Source organism: Melospiza georgiana, chromosome 1 (assembly GCF_028018845.1).
Source record: "Melospiza georgiana isolate bMelGeo1 chromosome 1, bMelGeo1.pri, whole genome shotgun sequence".
Classification (NCBI taxonomy): domain Eukaryota; kingdom Metazoa; phylum Chordata; class Aves; order Passeriformes; family Passerellidae; genus Melospiza; species Melospiza georgiana.
In genome coordinates, this window is record NC_080430.1 from 71,990,278 (window position 1) to 72,015,100 (window position 24,823).

A 24,823-nucleotide genomic window follows, 5' to 3' on the forward strand; every position below is an offset into this window, starting at 1 on the left:
CTGCTACATGTTTGTGTATTAATGAAGGCATAAGAACACTACAGGTGAGATACATAGTCTGCCACTCCATTTCCCATTTTGGACTTTCATAAATTTCCTAGCACTTTATTTCAAAGCTTTTGGTTGATATTTAATTAGAGAAAACAAAGTCTGCAAGTTTTAGTTTGAGAAAGTAACACTGATATATGTTAATATATCTTGAGAAATGTTAAGAATTACTTCATAAAGCTTTCTAAATTTAACAGCTTTGAAATTTTGTAAATTGTGGAGATACTCTGCCTTTTTTTTTACATTAAATAAAAAGGTTGAACTCAATCAAGGAAGATAGCAAAACTTGTAATCTACTTTTTTCTCAACACAGTATAAGCCACAAGGGAGCATATGATTTAATGATGAAAAGATGCTTCTGATAAGATAATGATTTGCTCAAGAAGAGATCTGAGTTGTGAATGCAGCTGTTCCAAAAAATCTAAACCCACAGGCAAGAAATTGCTTATTTTCTGTACAAGCTATATCCATAACTACTCAGATAAACTGGTGGCAAACCCCAGAAAAGTACATCAGATAGAGAAGTGAATAATCAGGGCTACTTTGAGATTGAAAAGGAAAAAAAAAAAAGAGGTGGTAAAGATTACCACAAACTATTGTTTCAAAGACTGAATCAAAAAGATTTTGGTAGTCAGACTGTTCCACGCAGTATCTTACTGCATCAGTTAGTCACTTTAGAAAAATATCTTTTTATATCCTGATTCAGTTCATGTACATGATTATTTCATTCCCATGTGTGACAAGTTGTATAGCACTGACCTGGATGGCCAAAACTAAGGGCATGCACAAATGGTCTCACCCTCCAGTTCTTATTTCAGATGTCTGGTGCTGCTTTTAAAACATAGTTTAATGAAGGGGAATCCACTCATATTTTGGTGTGGTTGCACTACTTTCACATCTTAGTGTTGGCTAGCACTAGGAAAGTGGCACTAGAAACATAAGGTTAATATGGCTTGTTAGCACCATAAGAACGAGACAAAAAATCTCCACATATTTTCATATGCTCTGATCTGTATTAATTGGTCAGTAGCATGTTCAACATCATCATAATTAACTGAATTTACTTATCTTGTAACATCAGATCTTTTTCAAGGGGAAAACACATGTACTTAAGTAAAACAAAGGAAAGGTATTACCTGACAATTTTCTGATATTACAGACAATATTGCTGCATATGCATTTGTGCAAGTAGACTGTAGTGCCCACATTTACCCCCAGTGATGTCTGACTGCATGTAGATAAGGGAACACCTGCATGGATCACTTAGCAGGATCAGTCTCGCAGCAGGGAGAAAAAGGCAGTAAGAATGCATGTCTCCAGGACACTGCATGCTTTCTCTGTTGAAACATGCAAACTAAAAAGCATGAAATGATCTTGGCTGCTCTATAGCACACAAATGTCTGAGTAAGTCCTTTTACATTGGCCATGGTACCTTGCCATCAAGTTTTCAATGTGCAAGGCAGATGATCCTGATGACACCAGCCAGCCTGTGTGCTTCCCATGCAGCAAGGAGCAGGAAAGCCACAAGCAACACTCTGCTGACTTTTTCTATTGAGATATTCTCATGGGTTTGGAAATTTTGCATTAAATGGATGTAGTTTTGCACTAAAATTTTACACACTTATGTCTTTCACAGGCTTCAACTTTCCAAAAAAGCACCAGAAAAGCCCTTAGTATTTCTAATGGTACTAGGTTGACCAAGCTTCTCTTGCACTGGAAGTGTTTTAAGAGATTAGTCTCCAACCACAGACATGAGAAAAGGAAATCTGGCAGATGTTGACTACATCTCTATACACTAGATGCGGAAGAGCAGCTGCTACAGTAGGAACTGCACAGTTTTCTTGTGAAAGTCAGTGGCAGATGTCACCATCTGCTTCTGCCTTCTCTATGAAATAGAAGCAAAAAGGAGACTAAAAGCTAATTACAAAAAAAAAAAAAAAAAAAAAGGTAACAACAAAAACCATAACATCAAAAGGCACACAGGCATATTTACAGTGAGTAGGGTAAACCCTTACCCCCCCTTCTCTCTGGCAAACCTGAGACCCAGATGCACAATAAAAGCAAAGAACGCTCCCCATTCTATTTAAGAAATTATTTCATTTTAATCTTACTACATGTACTTTGACAACATTCAGCCTGCAATCTAATACCTAGCCATTTCCACCCTGGCTGAAAGAGATCACAGAAATGAGCAGTTGTATCCTTTCCCTCTGGCTATACAGCAATGGTCTGATGACAACTGCTTTACCAGAGCTGGTATCAGACACACAAAAATTCCCTACTGAATGATCTACGCAATGAGGTCATGTGTGGAGGCAAAGTATTACTTAGGGGGAAAAAACCCAACAAAAACCAAACAAAACTTTTGTTGCATTGTGTCAGGAAACATGCTGTACATGTTTGTACATCTTGGCAGATTAAGATCAGATGAGGCAAGCAGTGAAGTGGTTAACCAAATCAGAAAATTATCTTAGACATCCAAAGGCACATCTTGTAAACCTGAGACAACTTCTTACACAGAACTGAAGTTACTGACAACAGTAAGGGCTTGTCTGGGACGAAACAAATGACACTGACAACAAGCAGTTTGCTTTATCACTCAGAAAATGAGCTATTAGTGAGATCCAGAGCCCAACAAAAGAACAGGAATCTTTCCAATGAGGTAAAAAAAAGGTTTGGATCAAGCCCCAGCTTTCCTGAAAACTAGACTTGCTAATTGCCTCACTCTTCCACTGTCAAAACCGTCAGCTCATGGAACAGAAATATCTTTCCAATATTGCTATAGGGCAAACATTTCCACACTGGTAATACTGGGAGCCTACCAGTATTCAGCTACCACCAGCAACTTGACAGCCTTCACCTCCCCCACTGGGTATCCCATCACGTTGTTCTGAGGGGGAGGGTAAAATCCAAACATTACCCTGGAGAAGCTCTTTAGGTTTTCTTTTGTTCATTTTTGAATACAGAGACTGCCTGCAGCTACTGTAGAACATATTGCTTTTCAGCTTGTGTCATACTTAGAAACTAAAAAAGCTTCAGAAATGGAAGATCCCATTCACCTTGGCATGACCATAAATCACAAAACTCTTGAGCTCTACCTGGATAAAATGGATGAAAGTAACTGAAGAAATTAGCTTTAGCAAAGTATACTGCTAATACAGGTCTTTTTCCCAAAGGAAGCAAGTCATGCTTATCTTACATTACCAGACTATTACTGGAAGTACTATGCCAGACCCTCAGCTGGCATAAATCAACACGACCCCACTCACTTCAGTGCAGCTGTGTTGATTTATGGGAGCTGAAAAGTACAAACTAGTCAAAAAGTGACTATTTCAGCTTACAAAACTGTAAAGGTGACTAAGTGAAATGAGAGGCAGTATGTATAATATAAAGAAAATAATAGAAAGTACTACAGAAAGGCTCAAAGTAGATGTATATTTTATTAAGATTAGTCTAACACAGCCACTGATTTTACTTCTTATGAAATTTTAGATAATATTTTCTGCTATTACATACACATGTATCTCTGGAGTATAGGCCCAAGTATTTTTGCAATTTAATAATGCTGTACTATTCCAAAATTAAGATATAAGGCTCAGTGGATTCAGCCAATCTCAAATTTATCACTGGTGTTTTTGTAAAGGCACTCTGATTGTCAGAACATGAAACATCATACTTAAAAGGAAGCCCACACAGCGAACTTAAATGCTCAGCTTTACACTGTGGCGTCACATCTTAGAACTACTCCTGTTACTGTCTTTCTCTGAGAGAGCAAGATAAAAGTAGAAAACCAAATGTTCCCAAATCCAACACTTCTCTCAAGCCTCTGTAATTTTGAAACCTTTCATATTAGACTTAAGCACTCTTTACCCTTATGAACTCTGTGCAGACTTCCCTATTATTTTACAGGCTACATGAGATTAACTACTGGTGCTCCTTTCTGAGTTTAAGCTGGAAAGGCTCAGAGGAAGAATTGGTATTCTGAAAGAAGAGGTGTAGATTCCTGAGCTCCTTTTATAGGAAAGCAGCTCTTGAGATTAGGCAGTTCTCATTTTCACTAGGCTTGTGCACTGCCCCAGCACTACAGTATCAGAACATAATATAGAGATTGTGGCAAATGCACTTGGCCCCCTTATTCAAACTAGCAGTACTTTGGTACAGGCTCCAAAGGATGTAAACACCTGAGCTGCAGGTTGGCCAAGAGCACCTCCAGGAAATCCACAAAGGGTCGGACTAACCCAGGGTGCATTGATGCTTGGAACACATGAATAGTGGGTGGCTTTTCCAAGACTCAGTAAGTGAAGAACAAAGACAGTTGAAGGTCCAAAGGGTCACTACATACCTTCCCCATCATGTGTAATTCAACGTTATCCCATAAACATGTCAGTCTACTTGAGCCTGCTTTGAGCTCTCTCTGCAAGGCAGCATGGCTGTGTGACAGCGATCCCCCCTTGAGTTAGGACACCTCTCAAAGTTGCTCCTTGAGCCAGAGAGACTTTTCTACTAAAAACATTGGCTAAATCCAGTTTCTGTTTTATTTAAATTACAGGTTCACTGCTTTCCAGTGCCTTTCCCCTTGATCTGGGACTCATCTCAAGGTCTGAGATTCTTTGCCTGAGACTCAGGTATCACAGTGGAGAGACCCCTTACTCACAACAGATGCTCAGTAAGTTGCTGATAGCATGCTAAATTAATACTAACGAATTAAAAAAAATTATTTTTTAGACATAAATAATTTTAAAGATCTGAAACGAAAGACTGAACCAGCTGCAACTAAGCTGCATCAGGAGTTTATAAACTTGACTCAATGGGTCTCCCTTACACTTCAGCACCTTTAGTCTCTTTGGGAATCATTCCAAATTGATTCTAACTCAGTATTCATTTGTATGTTTCATCCATGTAGTAAGTAATAGAGCGAACCTGGCTATCAAACTTTGTTAAGTCACATTTTTATAAATTCATATTAAACCCATTTTTGCTAAAACCTTTGTTTTGTTTTTTTGAGCAACCCTAAACACTTATTTACAGATCATGAAGCAAACTCTTTGCAATTGTTTGTTCAATTCAACATCAGTGACCAGCTTGGCAGAAAACTGCAATTCACCATCTTTCAACATGAGTACTCATATTTCAAATACTTCTATATTTGATCACTGCCCACAATGCAGGCTCCAAGGCATGAAAAATGCATTCTGTTCATCCTTACCATTGCCTTGCAGTGTAGGATATTTCACAGATCCCTGGCTGTAAGGAATATCAGAGTTTGTCTCTTTACATTTTTTTTCCCATAAATACATTTTGTGTAAGAAACTTAGAGAAATTTTCAAAAGTATGGTTTAAAATTCAGGTATGCACTGTCTGCCAAAGTGATCATTTCTGTACCTCAGCAAGTGGTGCTGCTGCAACCTTCTGCTCTGCTCTGATTCCTGGGCATTAGATTTTGTGTGGACAAGATGCAAATAATACCACCATCAATGGGATGTTGTATTTGATGCATTCAGTGTAACCCTAAACCAACTGAAATAGTGGTATATAGCATTGGAAGAAAATATGTATTGATTTATTTAGGTATTCCCAGTCTTTAAAATCAGTATTAAAAAAAAGGCTAAACTATAAAGCATCCTAAAACTTCTATGGATATTACCAGCTTTGCATAGGAGTTAGAAATTCCAGTTAAGTCCTCTTTTCCTCCTGAAGTGCCTTTGCAATCTTCAAAAATATTAAGAAAGTGATGAGTGGCTAACAAGAAGCAATCTCAAAACTACTGTTATATCGTGTTCTTATCTGTATAGTATAGTTTCCAAACCTTTTCCCACAAAAACACTATTCAAATAACACTGGTTTGTGGTTACAGCTGCTTTCATGGCAAGTATTCCTGCTAAGGCAAAAAAGAGTCAACTGAAACCATTTCTAGGACAAGATTCCTGTTCATGGCATAAAGGGTCCAAAAGTTCACCCAGCAAACACAATGAAAAGTACAGCCTGAGACTTCAAAGCACAGACTTGAGTGCTCCGTGGGGACCTCAAATGTGTTGAAAAGAGACCTTAGATTGGAAACCCTATTGCAGTAGTGTTAAAGCAGGAAGAAACACCAGAGGGATCAAAACAGCAATGAGTACTGAAGTTCTCCTCCTTCAAAATGGCACAAGTCTATACCAGAGCATCAGAAACAGTACGTGTTCATAAAATTTTCATCTCATCTTGTAGCTCCTTGGAGTTATTAGAAATCATGCCAAGCTAATATTTTATATTGCACATTCCCACATTTTTACAATGGTCAGAATGTTTTGATTACACAGTGATAACTCAGAGCAATCTGAGCATTAGTTCACAGCACACTATGAATACACCTCAGTAAACTCTTTAATAGAAAGCAAAGTATTATGGTTTCTAAATTAAATAATCTAGTGAATATGATTCCCCTTTAATTTTGAACTTGTGCTTTATTTGCTCCAGTGAAGTGATACACCAGCTTCCACCACCAACTACTGTAAATGCTGCCTAGCCACTGTTTCACAGCTGTGACTCCCAAAGACTGAAATGAGTATTTAAATCCTATTGACATGGACTCCTTTTTTCTCCTCTTTTTCTTTTTTTTTTCTTTTAAGCAGAGTTGAAATTATGGTCTGTTTTATATAAGTACCATATAAGTATGATTAAAAATCTTCCATTTTGTGCCAGGCTATAATTTATATAATAGCATTCCTGTAAAACTTGAATTTATTTTTCATTTAGAAACAGACCACAATAAAAGGCTTCTGCACTGAGAATCCAGTTTTCTGTGTTAATTTAAAGTTTAATTTTAGAGTGTTTTCAACAGTCACAATACTTAAAGGGCAGAGGAAAACTGTCATTGTAAAAGAGACCTCTAATCAACCATGGAGTCTTACTCAAACTAAATACCAGCATTAATTGTTCATAAAGCACCGCAAGCGGAAAAGGGATGATTAAGTGGAATTTAAGCTGCATTGCTATTAAGGATTAAACTGAAAGGCATTTTAAAGCCATGTGTTAAAAGCCATCTTGTAAAACAGTATGGGCCATAATTCAAATTTTTTTCAAAATATACCAGGTTGTACTAATTAGTCTTATGAACTTAGAGCATCTATTTTTTCTGCCTCTTAATTTGACATTTATACACAAATTAAAATCTTGAGTATGTCACACCTGAAACTGCATCTGTTATGCAGTTGCCCAAATAAATGTTTAGAAAATCTGCCTTTTTTAATGTGCCATATTAACATTTTTGCCTTTACTTATTATCAACAGGGACACAAAATTAGATATCCAAACTTCCCTTTGGTGTTAGTGAGCTACAAAATGGAATACCATGCGTGAAGGGGAAAGCTGCTGTTCCTGAGCTCTGAGGCTCTGAGACTGCCAGGAGGGCTGCACCAAATGCCATGGGCAGGCTGCAAGTCGTGACACCTTCCCTACAGAATTCTGGCAAGTTTAAATGAAACCTGTGGAAGCATTGTTCCTTTTTACCAATCAGATATACACAAGGTTGGAAACAGTTTCACACGGCTTTTCTAACCTCTTCTGGGGCTCTCATGATTGAAGAGGATGCCATTCACAGCAAAGAGATTGTAGGCTTCTCTGAAGTTCACCACAATCCAGTAGGCATACAGTTTTGCTGCCCCTGTAAAAATAATTTTGAAGTGTTATTGTATAAATGCTTGGCTATACACAGCTCAGACACACACACAAGTCTCTGTCACACGCAGGGTGAAGTCCACATTTCAACAGCAATGTGCTTTAGCATTTTATTAGTTCCCTATATGTGTCAAATTCTATATTTAAAAAAAATAAATCAGCCCAATAAACAGTAGCTGAATGGGAAAATACTCATATTCTGAGCAGGCTCTGAACTGGCCAGGAAACATCAGGGCACTTTCTTTCTTGTCTTCTTATACACACTCAGACATAGCATTTTTTCTTTTACAATATAATTAACACAATCAGAGCGTGTGAAATATGCCACTGTAGTGACCTCTGTTAATTAAAAAATAACCAAAACAAAGCCAAAATTACTTTGGAGGAATAAAAGCGAAAATCTGGTGCCTTAACACTCAAATTGATTTGAAACATTATCACCAAAATCCTCCATGATCATTGCTTTAATAAGTGTTTCAAATTTCATACGAGTTCACAAAGAAGATGTGAGCTCTTGGGAATCTTTCGTTTAGGCAAAAAAAAAAAAAAAAAAAAAAAGAAATGAAACTTTATCACTTCAGTGGTACCTCACAACCCTTTATGAAGGAGGAGTCACCCTACCCCCCTTTCCTCAAGAGCTCTTCACCTCTGAGCTGAATGAACAAGGCCTTGTGAAGTGAGATGCTAATTTCCAACCCTCGGGCAATGGCAGCAAATACTTTTTATATAGTAATTCATAAAGGTATGCCTCTCAACATGTCTAGTCACTTTAGCTCTATCATCATTCTAATCTCACATCCAAATGACTTCAGCACTGAGACATGAGCAGGGAGAACAGACAGACAGACAGACAGACAGACACTACACACACACACCATCAGCGCTCCTCACCGTAAGGCGATCTTGGGTAAAAAGGGGTGGTCTCCTTTTGCGGGATTTCTTGCACTTTTCCAAAAAGTTCACTGGTGGAGGCTTGGTAAAACTTCACAGAGTTGATAAGGCCACAGGTCTTAATAGCATCTAGGAGCCGTAAAGTGCCAACACCATCAACATCAGCTGTATATTCGGCTAGGTCAAAAGAAATCTTGGGGAGAGAAAGAAATAAAAACCCACTGATTTTACTAGGGCAACAGAACATGCCAAAATCCTGTACAACCAACCAAAGCAATACATCACTTGCCACAGACCATCTAGACATTTCTGTACAGAGTAGATACTCAGTTTACAAAAGTACCCTCAAAGGATTTCTAAGAATAAATAAGTAGTTCCATAAATAGCCAAACCAAATGACTGGTGTTCCCTGGGACTATTTTCCCATGTGAAGTAAGGGGTAGCCTCCCCATGGTGGGAACCTTATCAGGCACTCTCTTATCTCTACAGCTGCCAGTTTCCACAACAGTCACTTGAGCTTGATATCTTTGACACACTTGAATTTGGTTATAATTGCCCAAAATACATTTTAAAAAAGTAATAGGACAGAGAGCATGACAGCACCAACATGTAAAAACCCCACCTCCTCCCCCCAAACTTTAAACAAGATCCAAGGTTTTGCAATTTAAGCAGACATCAAAGTTCAGAGACGAGTAGAAATACCTGCTATCAAATGAGACTCCCAGCACTATCTGACCAAGGTGTACCAGAGCTGTGGCTTTTGCACAGAGCTTAGAGAGATCATAAAATGTGACTGCAAAGGGTTGGAAGTATGAAAAATACCCTGACATCTCCAGCTGACATATTCTTCAAAGTATGACAATAAAGTCATGCCCACTGGTGGGCCAAGATTCCTTTTTCTCTCCCCACTCCAGTATTTATAGTTGCCTTTACAATCAGTTTGTCTTGTGGCTTATGCCACAATCAGTGCTCGAGTCTAAGCTTCCAGACTGTTTTAAAAACACATTAATTATTTTCTTTGCACTTACAGAACAAGAAAAAAAAAAACACCTGGAAAAAGTAAGCTGAAGGTAAGAGGGGTGTTGTGACCACCCCAATCTGAAGACAGGAAGAAACATGCTCAGAAGGGAGCTCACTCTGTTTTTTTTTTTTTTTTTTTTGGAGGTACAGGCTGGTTTTTTGGAGGTTCCAACAAAGTTCCTGGACCCTGGACTCTGAAGAATTTTTTCCCACCAGTGCCCATCCCAGCAGCACGTTCCTCCTTCCTCCTACATCCTCTCCCGTACTCAGGGATTTTGCTTATGCCAGTTTTTGGAAAAAAGTTCCCTATTTATACTGCCAATGTTATAAAAAGTAAAGGTGAATGGGTTTTTAGGGCAGTCTCCTTCATGGCCCTGACCTAAAGAATTATTCTACCTATGTCCCCTCTGGCTGATTCAGACTGCTATCCCTCTATTCATTCCTCCTGTTTAGCCACTTCCCCTGTTCAGTAACCACTGGAGGTTTAAGGCTTATTTACACAGCAGATGGAAAAAAAATTGATTGATTAATTTGCACTTTCACTTATGGTTAATTTAATACAGGCATGAAATTATCTAAATTGTGTTACTGTGCTCCAAAATAAAAAGGTTCACACACAGTTTTGAGCTGAAACAGATAAAGATATGAACAAAACCAAACCTTCATTTTCCTTTTTTTTTAACCAAAAGAGAAAAAAATCACAAAAGGCAACCTGATACTTTGTCTTATTAACCTGGTATGACCCTGCTGAAATTGAGCACTGATCTTCCAAGAAGGGCTGTGCATTTTTTGTTTTAATCCATTTGGCACAAAGATGACAGCCACTTAAGTCTCTCAACTTCAGTGTCAGAGTAACTCTTAGGAAAGCATCTTAATGAGTAGATGGTACAGTCAATAATGTACTAACCAACATAAAATACATAATAACTGTTGCAGAATCCAGGAATTTACCTATACGAAGGCATTTTTTCCAATAAATAACCTGCTAAAAACATCACCCTGAAATGCAAATCATTGCTCCTTTGCATCATATTCTGCAAAGCAAATGGCATATGAAACTGAGGCACTCTAGGAGATCCCAGATTATAAAACTCTTAAACCAAAGGGAGCAATGAGGCCACAGCAGCAGCAGCCCTGGGAAATGCTCTCTCTGGCTGGTGTAGAGACCAATTTCACAAGAGATGGTTTTCCCTATTGCCTGATGAATGACCTCAGTCCTCACCTTCAGAAAACACTCCCTGGGGTGTGAGGTAATTGTGCCCCCACTCTGACTGGGTCTAAGTGTCCCCAAGCAGAAACCACCAGTTCTGTGTCTGTTTTGTAATGCAGACTGCTGTTGACCAGGGTCAGGACTCAGACCACTAAATACATTTCATTTTTGAGTGCAGGTTAGACAAAAATAGTTTTCAGAAAAATTTAAAAAATGGTTTTATCCACTAAAACATGCAACACCAAGAACCCTGGACTGTTAAGAGACCCTGTGGAAGGCAGGAACAGCTATATTGCAAATACAGATAAAAGCAACCCAAATTTTACTTTGATTCTAATTCAAAGTTAAAAATGTAAAAGGGCTTAAAATATACTAAATCAACTAAGTATTAATTGATTTAGGGTACAGCAAGAATAGAATATAATTACAACATAATTCCCCTCTTCTTATACACTGTATTTTGTTCAAGACTAGCAGAAATATCAAAAAAGGAAGAAAGGAAAAAAAACCAAACCACCAAAACAAAAAAAAAACCCCAAAGAAGGGCTTCATTAGGAGGGACATGCAAGAGAAAACAAAATGCATGCATAGCACACAAAAAAAACCTGAGTTATAGAAACCAAGTATAGACCCAGATTCCATAGATGTTACTCTTAAAAATAACATTCTCTGATCTCTGTGGGACTACCTGAAAGAGTAAAAACTTCATGGATATTACTGTAAAGGTAGGTGTATAAAGGCTAAAACGAAATCGTACTTTTTGAAAGATTAAACATTTATCCAGTGGGAAAAAAGAGCTGAGCTAATACCTACAGATGAGAGTTTTCAAACTGCCTAATTTATGACAACTTTCTTAAGTGTCTGAATTAGGAAGATTGTCTTCCTCTACACCAATAAAGATAGCAGTGAGCCAGAGCAGAAAACATAAGAGAGATGCTCTTGATCACACTTTGGAGAACCTATTTACACATACTGATTTTTTAATTGAGCTACATAAGACAGATGCTCTATTCTTTCCCCCAAAAATCCAAAGCTACCTCTTACTCTCAACAAGAGAGTTAGAGTGCAACAACAACTTGTTTTGAATGAAGCATGCAGTTTTTGTAATGACTGGACTAAGGAAAAGAAGATTCTTTACCTGGCAGAAAATTTAAATGTGAAAGTCTTCTCAACAGGTATTGAAGTAATGGATCCAATACTTTGGCCTTTTTGGACAGGTTTTGTGCCAAAGGGAAATCATGGAATACAATCAAACAGAAATTGTCTTGAAACACACGAGTCTGAGTGACCTTGGCACTTTGTACTTCCCAAGTACCAAGAGGACACCATGCTTTTGCAGCTGTCATTGTTGATCTCTGGAGATACCATAAAAGCATATTTTTCAGATATATCTATTTATTCTGTTCAGTGGATAGTGATAAGTGTGTCATTACAAGAGGACAATGAAAAATAAGGAGACACTTGACAGAAGTACTTCAAGTCCCAGGTTTTCAGGTTCTGAACACCCTGCAGAATTTTCTCAAAGAATACTAGAAAGCAAATGGACTCCTTACGTACATGGGAATTCTACATACTGAGTATCTTCTTTGCTGCATTCATCCCTAATATAGTACATTTCAAACACAGACAAGAAAAAATTTCCACAGCAGGTCTTACCATAGGATGATAAAATTTTCACAAGAAACAGCATGTTAGCAGGTTTCATAAGTTATAACACTTCTGTAAGCACAGGACACAATATGAATACACTGTACTACATTATGTCTCTTCCTTCATGTGGCTACAATCAGAATGAGTTTTGTGAACTGGTTTCTACCTTTTGAATTTGAACTCGTGTTCCCCTCTCCCATTTATTTCTCTTTATAATCAACAGATTCAATCTCTACAAGAGATATTAATTTAATAGAGCAATACTTTAAATAAAATGCTTCCCAACTGATCATTCAAAATCAAGCTTAGCAAGGTCTTCAACAAGATTTAAAAGCTTACTGAAAAGTATCTAAATGAAAACATATGGGTCCTACCCTCCACAAGACCACATTCCTATCATGTCTATAAGCACCATATACAAGACTGTAGACTTAATAATATTTGCTTTTGACCAATGTGTTGTTGTCAGCAATGGTGATACTCTGAAAGTTATCAATTTAGAGCACACATAGTTTGACTTTGTGAGACTCTTCATCTCTGCTTTGTAATTTGGAAGAATCCAACAGACAAGCTGTGATCATATTAATTATTAGTTTTCTATTTAAAAAAAAAAGCATATGCTAGCAGAATGTGCTTCAATGCTCTATGGAAGGAATAGAAATAATTATTTGAAATTTCAACTCTTTCTTACAGTCTTCTCAGTTTCAGAAGATGGGATTTCTGGAAGGTTGGTGTAATAAGAGGGAAGCTTATGCGAAGCCCCAGGAGGAAACAGGAGAGTATAAATGTAAATTATTATTCTTTCACTGTAAAAGAAGAGGTGGCTAACCTAACTATAACATCAATTTAAGTACCACTGCTTTTTTGAAAAAGACTATGGTAGATTCTTTAGGTTTATCAAAGGAGAAGATATGTGTATCAGGTCATTAAAAATGGTTTACGCCAGAAAAGCAAATCACAAAGCAGGAAAACTACTCAGAAATGTTTCAACTCTCACAAGTTTCACAGTGGTTACTTTTTTGCATTCTTTAAAATTGATTCTGTTTGCTTTGAATATTCAGTGTGCCTTCCACTGCCAATAAAAACCACTGGGATCACTTACATCATCTCAGTAAACAAGCTGCTCAGTCCCTAGGAACAGGCATGTAAAGCATAAGATTCCAGTTGCTAAATCTAATACAGACTATGGGCCAAGAATTCCTGTAAAGTCCTAACACACTGAAAAAAAACCTTAGGGATTTTAGGAAATATAAAGTATCTGGGGGAGCTGAGCTCTGTGAAGGGGATGGGAAAGAAAATCTCAGGTAAGCTTCTAAGAGAATGTGACAATTCCTCTTCCCCCCAGCCTCTTAACTCAATGAATGTTTCTCCTCTCACCCAGTAAAAAAATTAATTGAAAGATACAAAATCCCTCAAACAATTACATATTTTGCTATACAGAAAAATAATCAATTCAATAGCTCTGAACTGCCTATTACTAAGCAATACTCCTGATATCTTAAAGCCCTATTCAATTTCTTAGCTAAACAGAAACAGACTTAAAAAAGTAGTGACTGAAATTCTGGATAAAATGGCCATGGCCTTTGTAGATTTATCTTCTTTCCCATTTATTTCCTTGTTCTCTCATTAGCAAGAGAAAAAATAATAAAGTGATCTGTATAAAATTAGAGTATTTGGACAACATGATTACAAGTGGAGAACTAGCAAAGAAAAGATTTTATGAGTGGAAGCAGAAGTCAACATTGTTTCCTAAAATTTATGTTAGCTTAAGACATTCACAATATTGCTGCAGCAAGAGAGCTTGGGTAATGTGGATTTTCAAGTTATTTGTGATGAAAAGGAATAAGCAGTTCAGCTGATAAAACCAGTGCTCATTCTTCCACTTCTCTACAGTGCTTCCATTTTGGTCCTATGTTGGAGTTTCACTGTGGCTCTGTCCCACTATGCAGGCTGTGTGACTGGAGAGACTCCCTGAAGTGGTAAAAGTTTGGTTTGACATCAGTGAGCCAGTATTTCACCTTCAGCTCTAACCATGAAGGCCCAGACCAAAGTACAAAAATAACCTTTTTACTGTTTGGGGATTTAAATGATCCTTGATGATCTTCAGGTTCTGTAAAAACTTCCTTTGTGCAGCTGAAATACTCAGTGATCAGGATCAAGAGGCCCCCTAACATATTCCACAGTGTATGTTCATACAGAAATTTCTCATGGCTCGACTTGGGTAAGTCTTCCTTATAACTCTCCACCAGGTTAACTTCAAGTTCTTGATGCAAACATATTGAAATAATCTTTAAAGAGAAATAACTTGGCTTTATTAATATAGGTCCCTTTTTCCCTTCTTAGGAGCAAAAACTGCTACTTGTTTCTTTGTTAGGTGGAAAAGATGAAAAATGAACCCAAAGAGAATAAGCATGGAGAAATATTCCTCGAGTAGGTAAAGTTTCATATTTATCTGGCCCCCTATCAGTAGGGTTTGAAAGTTGAATTCATTATTCAGTTTCCTTAGCAAGTGATTCCTTCCTGGCAAACTGCAGGTGCAGTTGTAAATTGAACTCGCAAGGTCATCATGTTCACCTTTGCCTCTAAAGGTGAACGTGCCTCTAAAGCAGCCTGCTGCCTTATGTCTGAGCAGCTAAGAGCTATAGAAGAACTACCAGCTCCTTATTATTGTCAAAATTTTGATGCCCACAACCCTTCAATTGGAATACCCCTTCTCCATTAAAAAAAAAAAACAAAACAGTCTCCTACAACTTGTACAGTTGTCTTGATCATTGGATTCAAAGGTGTGTTTGTACCAGATCTCCAACAGAAGTAATTTGCAAATTGTTTACTCTTCTGCTCATTGCCTATCTGCTGTAGTGAATCAAGAGAATTTAACAGACTGGATTAAAAGGGAACTGTCCAGAGACAGGTCAAAAGACAATGGGCACAAGTTGGAACATGTGAAATTACAATTAGATATCAGGGAAAAAAAAGAGTTCACAACATGGCTGGTCTCACACTGCAACAGGTTGTGCAGAGAGGCTTTGACATCTCCATCTGTAGCATCTCCAGCCTTGGAGATACTCAAAACTCAATCAGACATCACCTTGAGCCACCTGCTGTAAGCTGGCCCTGCTTTGTGGAAAGATCCAGTCCAGATGACATTCAGTCACTGCTGCCAAACTCCATTCTTGCACAGCTTCAAGAAGAGAGGCAGATGGGATTACAGCAGTGTGTTTCAATCTTCAAACATGCAGCAGCATCCAAGGAGCAGAACATGGATGTACAGTGTGCAAGAACGAGGCCTGGCCTTGTAAAAAAACAGTGATTTCTACTAGAAAAGTAGAGAGTTATTCACAGCAACTTTTTGGAGACATGCAGTTCAGCTTGCTATTCATCATATCTCCTCCACAGAAGAGCTTCAGATAGAGGAATGCTCAGATCTGATAGTAAAAAAATACCAAAGCGGAGGAGGAAAAGGAGGAGGGATATCACAGTACATGAGATTCAGTATGGCCATAAACCTTTGTCACAAAAATGTAACCTCCCCATTAGTTTTGCTTATCTTCTCATCCATTTGTTATTAATTTGATGGAACTGGGGAGTTGTCAGGGTTATGTGATGCAAGGGATTTATCTTGCAGAACAATCTCTGACCCACTGTTCTAAGTCTTCAGTTTCAAATTACAGAGATTAGAAAAGAAGCTTTTTAAAAAAGCAGCATTGATTCTTTATTCATTGTCATGATTTTGTTCAGGGATAGCTTCAGCAATATACACCCCCAAACTTTTAAGCACATGCCACATGCAGCAAAGTCAGGATGGGTTTCGATGTTTCAAATATTGTAGCTTCAATAGCTAATGACACTGTAATACCCTAAAAGCTTTCTTACATACTGAAGTCCAGCTGTGCCAGAAGCTTTAAATGCTATTTAATAGAAAGACAAAAAGGGGCAACTTGCACAGTCACTAGAGAACATTCAAAGGGAGATGTAAAAAGATAGCCAATTCGTTTTGCTTTATATGTACCAGGGGAATAGAGAGCTATGAATAACATCCATCCAGGGAATGCAGTCACTTCCAAAGAACTAGCACCATTCTTACTCACTTTCACATATAAGTACATTAATTTAAAACATACAGGTTATTTAAAACTATAACATGACAACTATATTATAGTTCTGGGAGGCTTTTTTACTTCTGAAGCTATTTTAAAAACTTTCATTCACACTTCCTTGATGCTTTCAGAACACATTGAAAGATGCTTTTCACAGTAGTGATAAAAGCATCATCACAAGAAAAAAAGAAAAAAATAAAAAACCCCAACCCCTAGAAAGAGCAATGAAACCTTCACCATCTATCTGCTTTATGATTTTGGTAGACTTTCAATGGATGGCTAGATAGACATTGAATAAAGCAATAATCCAGTATGGCAAAGCTTTGTTAACAACAGTCTCTCCTCGCCTTCCTGGCCCACAAGACTGCAGAACACAGTTTAACACAATGGGCCCTCCCAAATACTGACAGAACTCTGTATTGTCTAGGAGCCAGAATTAACGCAAAACTTTGCAAATGATGACCTCGCCTGACTCTCTTGTACCTCCTGCAAATGCATAAGGTAAAACATCCCTAAGTTTATGGGGCTGGTCAGAAGTTCTGCCTTTTCAACCAGAGAAAAGCAATGTTATCAGCAATTATTATCACTGAAGATTACTTCCCAGAGTGCTAGTCTTTATTTCAAATGCCACTGTTAAAGAAAGCTTAAAAGGAGCTCAAAATTCAGCTTCTCAGATACCACCAATGTATCAAAAATATGTCTCCCTTCATGACAAAATAAAATATGTCATAAATGTTGTTGGCATATTTTATTATGGAGTAGGGTCTTCTTACCTTAAGGGCATTTGATCTGGAAAAAAATGTACTGAAGCTATGCATATCCTTTGTAGAATCTCTTAAAATGATTTTGAAAAACTTGAGAAAACTTGCTAAAAACTAATAATGTTTTTCTTTAAGAAAAAAAATTTTTTGCTAATTTTCCCTCCTGTCCACCCATTAGCTACCTTATTCATTATCTGCCCAGTTCTCCAAGTTATACTTTTCATTATTTTGGGATGGCTTTCTGTCCTATATCCAACTAGTAACTGATGCAGCACAGCTCATGATAAAAAGATGAGAAAAAACCACTGACTGCTGTAAAGTCCTAAAATTCATTCTGACCAAGCTGTGTACACTTTGAATGAAGCAACTGTAGAGATATGACATATACTTCATTAAAAAAAACAAAACACTTTCTACAATGATTAATAAAAGCTTTTAGCTTTTACTCTATGGAAATATCTGTGATTTTTAATTTTGTTAAATTTTCTCCTCCTCTGAACAAGAATTGCTACCTTCTTCCTAACAGCTAACTAAGGGGGTGAAGGAGCTTCCCTGTTTCACAGAGACACTCTAAGAAAAAAAAATTAATTACATCAGTATACATGTATTACTCATTTATGAGACCATAAACAAAATCAGAGAGACTGCCCATGAATATGGGCCCAGACAGGGGCCAAGACACAGCCACCAAGTCAGTGCCAGAAAACAAGTTCCCATTTCACTGTGGAGCTGAGGTAATGCTGTCTGGAAGCACTCTTAAACCATACAAGATAAAGCAACTTATTTTTGCTGTCTCCTATTGTCAGCTACTCAACAACCATCACAATCCCAGCCTGAGGGCAGAGAGGGACCTCAGCTCTGACCACAGCTCATGGTGCTTCACTTGAGGAGGAGCTTTCAGAACAGGACTTCGGGGAGACAAATGAGAGCATGAGTTTTTGAGGGAATGAATAAGTGTGAGCATACACAGACACACAGGAAAAAGTGATGGCTTCTTGTCTTGGGCACAACAGGGAAATGGTGGAATCACACAAATAATGTATGGATGTGGCATCTGGGGACACATTTTAGCGGTGAAGATGGCAGTGTTAGATTAGTGCTTCAACTCAGTCTTAGATATCTTTTACCAGCCTTAACAACACAGTGATTCCATCTAGGGAACAACCTCTGCCTTGAAGTACCCAGGGAGGGGAGTTCAGAGCTCAGAGTCCAACACCTGCATCTGAGTGGCAAAAGAGTTCTAAGTACTCTGTCTCTGAAGATGCCTGCCTCATATTGCACTCAGTTTGCTCTATTACACTATTAGTAATAGTAATAGTGCACCGAAGCACATTTTCTAAATAAACACTATCACTTCAGTCCTATTCTTGTCCAATCCCTTTCCTCAGTAAGTCCATATTCTCCCCTTATTTGCCATCACCTACAATGCTTCTTAGGGTTCCATCTCCACAGACCTAGTTCTACTTTCTGGTTTGCCATGAATCAATTAAAAACAACATAACTTTTCTTTCGCTAGAATTTTTTCAGGATACCTCAGACTTCTATGCAATTAATGCCCAAGCCTTTTCTTTTTTCAATTTTACTGCATGTGCATTAAGAATTAAATTGGGATGGCTAATTGCATGGTGCAAATTTGGATGGATAGGTATGTACTGACAAAAGTCATGCTCCCATAGTTGCCACCTTCCCTGCTCCAGTACTTCATCAGGAATGACTGGACTGGGAAAGTTAATAAACATGCAACAGCATGTCAAGAAATAAGTCACCAGGGTTTGGCTTTTTCAATTTTCTTTTTTTAAGCAGGGCAAATAATTGCCTTTTCTTCCAATGCATAAGGTCATCTTCTGTGAAATTTCACTCTGAAATCTAACTCAAAGAAAGGACAACAATTCCAAAACCCAGCAGCGTTCTTTTCCTTTTACTTCTTCTTGGGAACAACTACTTAAAGATACTTTAAAACATTCTTTAACCAAATAAAAGAGTCTGAGGTTTATACCAGCCCTGAAACAAAACCACTGAATCCTTCAAATTTATTAAAATTGCAACCAACAAACCAAACAAAATCACCCACACCCCTTGAAATGCTAAAGTGGGTGAACCCTAGCAGAGAAGCACTAGTGCTCTAATGCCTGTAGTGCATGTACAGGCACTACATATGATTAATTTTAAAATATGGGTATTAATAGCATCCACAAATACAGTAGGTGATGATGGCTTTGTTGTGAGTGATGTAATAAACCTGTAGAAACTGCTTTGAGTAAACTCAGTATGTAATTACATACCTCAAAAGTGGACTGTGATAGTTCTTCATCCTGTCTAGGAAGCTACTGGAGTGGAATACCCTTTATTATTCCTATTTTTAGTGGTCAGATTTTAATGTGGTTACAGTACTTTGAAAACCACGAGCCCTATATCTTCTCCAGTTTCATCCTTTCAAGGAGAACACTGCTGTTTTCTGTGTGACAGTGAGCACTCTGAACTCCAAGGCGAACCCCCACATAAAATGTTCTACTTAATCAACTGATCTGTCTTAAAAGGATGTGGGTGGCTGGCTAGGAAGAACCCTATGGGATGAAACCTGAGAAAAACATGTGTCTCAACAGGTATGTGGAGGTAAGAGGGAAAAGGCCAAGGGGCAGAGAGCTTAAAGGGATGAGACCCTTCTGGCTAAACTTTATTGAACAAGCAGGATGATACTCTCAGAAAATAAATCAGCCTGCTATTTTTTCTGCTAGTATTCCCTTTGCCCTACTTTATTCTTCCATTTATTATGGACTACTAAAGCCTCTTCACTACAACTCTTGGGAAACAATGTATAGGCATAAATTTTAAAAGGCAGCTTTGGCACTCATGAGCCATGGTGATCATAAATCAAAGCTGAACATTGCAACTGATTTGTATACTGTAACCCACAACCCTAACCTCAGCCCTGTTTTTCACCTATCTCTTGGATTCTGACACAGAGAAAAGGACTAGGAATAACAGCTGCTCTTCACTTGAACATTAAGGTAAAATAAACCATTCGTGAAAAAGGAATATGGTAGTCAACTAATCACAAAAACTCAACAAGTTGTGAGTTTTCCCTCTCGCCCCTAAGAACAAACACTGTATTTCTTTACTGCCCCTGACTGTGCTCTAAAGCAACATTGCAGTTTTGGTCTCTAGCAGCACTAGGAGGGACAAAATACCATACTGACCTCTACAATAGAGTGCTTCTCTTCATCTATACCGTGGGGTGGCACTTGAGGTGCCAGAAAAGATCCTCTCAGAGCAGCTTTGAGTAAGACTTGACTAATGTGTAAAAAGCTTTGTCAGCTTTCAAAGTGAACTTGGCAGCCTCATGATGAGGCATCTTGGAAAACCACTGTGGAAGACAAGATCAACTTGCCAAAATGTACTGAACAAGTCATTGGACAGGATCAGTGGAAACATCAAATTTGACAAATAAGGTGAAGTCTGTAAAATTGTGAACGATTGCACTTTAGTTTTAAAAAAATGTATGGCTCAGGCAGATGCCACGTCCCTATTGTATGCAAATACCTTATTTCAATTAGCACTTTTCAATCAGGCTTTTTCTTTTTTGAATGACTCATGAATATCTCAGTCAAGAAATGGCAGGATCACAAGCACATGCCAACAGGGTGCATTTATCTCAAGAAAAGATAAATGTGGAAGGAGTCATGTAAATCTATCTCAGGATTTTTTTCAACCTGTCTTCCCTTCCAAACACATTTTCTCTACATGCCTGCAAGCCTCTATAAAACAGCATACTCAATTTCCATGTCCTTCCAAGCCAGCCAGTATTCACAAGTATTTAATTGAAACAAAAAAAGTTGTGTTTCCAGAGCTTGTCCGTCAGGCAAGAAAAAAATCAAGTTCAGTCTGTAAGTTTTATCACACAGTATTAAGCCAAAGAAGATGTCATGATACTAACTTGCCCACTAAATGCACATACAAAAAGGGGAAGACTTTAGAGCCTCTACAGAGCACTTGAGAGAGCCCTGCTGCACAGGCAGTGATTATCCATGAGGGAAACGTGCTGAATAGCTGCGAAGTACGGCTGGATGAAAAACACCACAAGTTAAGATCCATGATTGCACACAACCCTGACATCAGCTAAGAACGCTACGTCTCGTGGCTGCAGTAGGAGTTTTAGCTAATTTCCACTGTGCTGACCCCAAGCTGCTCTGGGGCCTTGAGCATCCTCATCTGGGATGCAAAAAGTTCTGTCAAGGAACCAGAAAACACGGGGAGAAACAAACTGGTGCTGCCTGTTTCCCAGAGAAACAGAGGAAACTTCTAAAGTGTCATATGGGAGTTTGGACACATTAGTTAATTTTTGATCCTGTGTCATTAGTATACCAAGGAAGTTGGGCTGGGAAGGCTGAAAAATTTAAGTAGTGAATGGTGATGAAAAATTCTATAATTGGTAAAAAATTAAAAAGTTTTGGCATGAAAGCAAAACCTCAGCAAGTGTTTCACTTTCCACTCCTATAGATTTTAACACCTCTCATGTTGCAAGAGTACTCTCTCCACACGCAAATTTAAGCTGATATTTACTGCAGTTGCATCTGAAAGTATGTATTTTTCATACCAGTTAGGTTCTAGGCAGTAATCCTTTTCTCAGAAACGCTAAGATTTAAATGAAGTCATCGTTGCTAAGTGCACTAGTCAGCCATATATCATGTTCTCAGAAGTACAAAGAGTACTCAAGGGTGAAAGTTTCTTATGATAATGTATGATTTCTGCATTAAATACAGAACCACCATTATACAATTTTAGCATCTTGCCAACTTTTTTTTTTTTTTTTTTTGAGCATAAGTAGGAGGGAGAAATAAGGAGGTTAAATGGAACTGGAACAGTACTGTTTGTACCCTGGTGAATATTAGGGAAATGATAAATGATCCCTAGGCACACAGACTGATTTATGTAATAAAAAGTAAAATACTGTGGGGTGGAGCCTTCGTGTGAAAATCTCATCCTTGGACAGCTAAAAGGTATGAAATGCACCCAAGTGTCTCAAACCCCTCAGGGCTGCAATTAACTCATGATAACCACACCTGCAAGAACTGTCTCCTTTGCTCCTCTGTTGGGTGGGAGGAAAAGGAAAGGGAAAGAGGTGCAATCTTTCATTTTTCACACTGCATTTCTGAGTATGAAAAATGAAAGATTGATAGTTTACATTCGTGAACACTTTAAAATCAAATTGTTAAGATTTTTTATTTTTGCTATTTAACTTTATATTTTGCTATTTATTTTGCTATTAGCATGAGTAAAGAGACACCACATCTCATGCCATTATGAAAATGGAAAAAACAGGTAAAGAAAAGCCAATAAGGCAAATACACATTAAAAAAATCCACATATATGCATAAACCAAACTTGTTAATAGCTTGCAGTTAATGGGATTAATCAACACAATACAGTAATGGGATTAAAAAACACAGTAATGGGATTAATAAACACAACAAACAAAATGTGATTAAACCTCATTCTGCAAAGACTAATTCTCAGAAAATTCAAATAGACTGTGCTATCCCTAAACCAGCAACACAGCTTGACAATCCCACCTGCACTCACCTACAAAATTCTTTTTCTGGTGCTAGAAGACACCATTAGAGAGCACTGAAGTCATACTCTCCAAATTACCTTGTAAAAGTGTGAACTCTTCCTAAAAAATTAAGGGGATAATGTTAGAGAGTGTTTTATTGAGGAAAAAAGTGAGAACCAAACCAACCTAGATTTCTCAGCTGTACTGGCCACACAGACAATCCTCAGATTCAGGTAAACAGACTTGGCCAATATGTACCTAACTCAAACTAACTGGTATCTACTTACATCTTTGCTGTCTGGAAATGAGGAGGCATTTTTATTTTTTTTTATGCTAAAAGATTGCCAAATTTATGAAGAAAACTAAGCTACTATGCTTGTAAAGCGTAGTGATGTGTCAGCCTAGTAATATATTTACAGGGCACTTTTATTCTGCAGAAAGAGAAAGTAAACAATGAATTTTCTTCCTGAGGTGGGAGAACACACAGATATTCCATTCCCTTTACTGAACTGATACTACTGGCTCTCTGCACAACAAGAGCAAATACTGTGCAATGTATCATCACAGGAAATTACCATAGACAGGTATGAGATCAAATTAGATACCATGCCAAAATTACAGCAGTCTGATCCTAGGAGTCTTGCATTACCCCAACTCTGCCCCAAGACTTTAGTTCCCATTGACATTTAACAACCACCACCACTTTTGAAATTATAGCTTCCCACAAAAATTCGAAATTCAAACTCCATCTAATTAATGTATTTGTATGAAATTCAGTATCTGGAAAATAAGCATGCTCTTAAAATTGTATGTAAAAACATTTCAGCATGCAGTATAGTAAATATATACTGCATCTCAGAATTCTGTTTCAATTTTTTTTTATTTTCTTTCCTAGAAATCATAAAACTGAAGCTGTCTAAGAAGTAGATTTGATGCGACAGTTGCTCTAAAATGCACATCCTTAACAGTATAAGGTTTAGCTCAGATTCTTTGTCTCTTTAAAATCTGCAAATTCATCCTCAAAACCTCCCTCAGCTTAAAATTATTCTGCCTACATTGGGAAATCTCACCTAACCTTAAAAATATAGACAATTTTACAGTTCAAGACAACAAAGGAAGGGATAACAAAAAATTTTTAGCTGTCACATTATTTTTCTCACATTTCCCTTAGCTATTCATCAAATCTTAGAATGAAGTCTTTCACTGTAGCTGAACTATGACTTCATGATGTTTCTTCTATTGTTACAAGAGGGAATGACTGCCTTGACAAGGAGGGGCTGAGCTTTTAAAACGAAATAGGTATTTCTAACACAATGAGTCTACAGTTCATCCATCATCCATTCACAGCGCTGTCTTAATGAGGAAAGTATGTGATGTGCTCTGTGGTAAAGATGAACTAAAAATTTCACAGCTGGCAAGCCTGAGGTACTGTTTTCTCAGTAAAGACTGAGGCCACATACAGAGAAACTGATTGACTGCTCACCAGGTTTTTCTTTTTCCCTTCTCACTTTACTGCCTCAGTCTTGAAGTTTATAGAAACCTGTTAAATACAGGAATTCAAATTTTATTATTTGATTTTTTTCTTCAAAATTGTATCAAAATACCCACAGGATCACGGAACAAGCTGAGTTGGAAGGGATCCACAAGGATTGTCGAGTCCAACTCCCAGCCCTGCACATCCCCAAGAGTAACACCAATTCATACATTTAAAATGAGGGTTTGGAATAACTTACCATATTCCAGTATAGTCCGAAAAAAGGCTCAATCTGAATTTATTACAAAATTCCAGCTATGATGTATGAAAATGTCTTTTATCTCCCTTTCTTTGCAATCTCAGGTAGCATTTCTGGGTTTGGAACAGAAGACTGCAGATATTATCTTTGATAAACAGCTCCAAATCTGTCAGCATGTTGTCCAGACTGCAACTCCTCTTTAAAAG

General features: G+C 37.8%; 1 protein-coding gene across 1 annotated transcript in view; it reads right to left on the reverse strand.

The window, feature by feature from the left end:
• The window catches only part of GMDS (GDP-mannose 4,6-dehydratase), a 409,482-nt gene that overhangs the window by 246,944 nt on the left and 137,715 nt on the right, over nt 1-24,823 (reverse strand). The window contains exons 5-6 of the mRNA XM_058027867.1: nt 8,596-8,788; nt 7,586-7,690 (exon numbers count right to left, since the gene is read on the reverse strand). Coding sequence (XP_057883850.1) covers nt 7,586-7,690; nt 8,596-8,788 — 298 coding nt within the window. The remainder of the gene's footprint in view (nt 1-7,585; nt 7,691-8,595; nt 8,789-24,823) is intronic.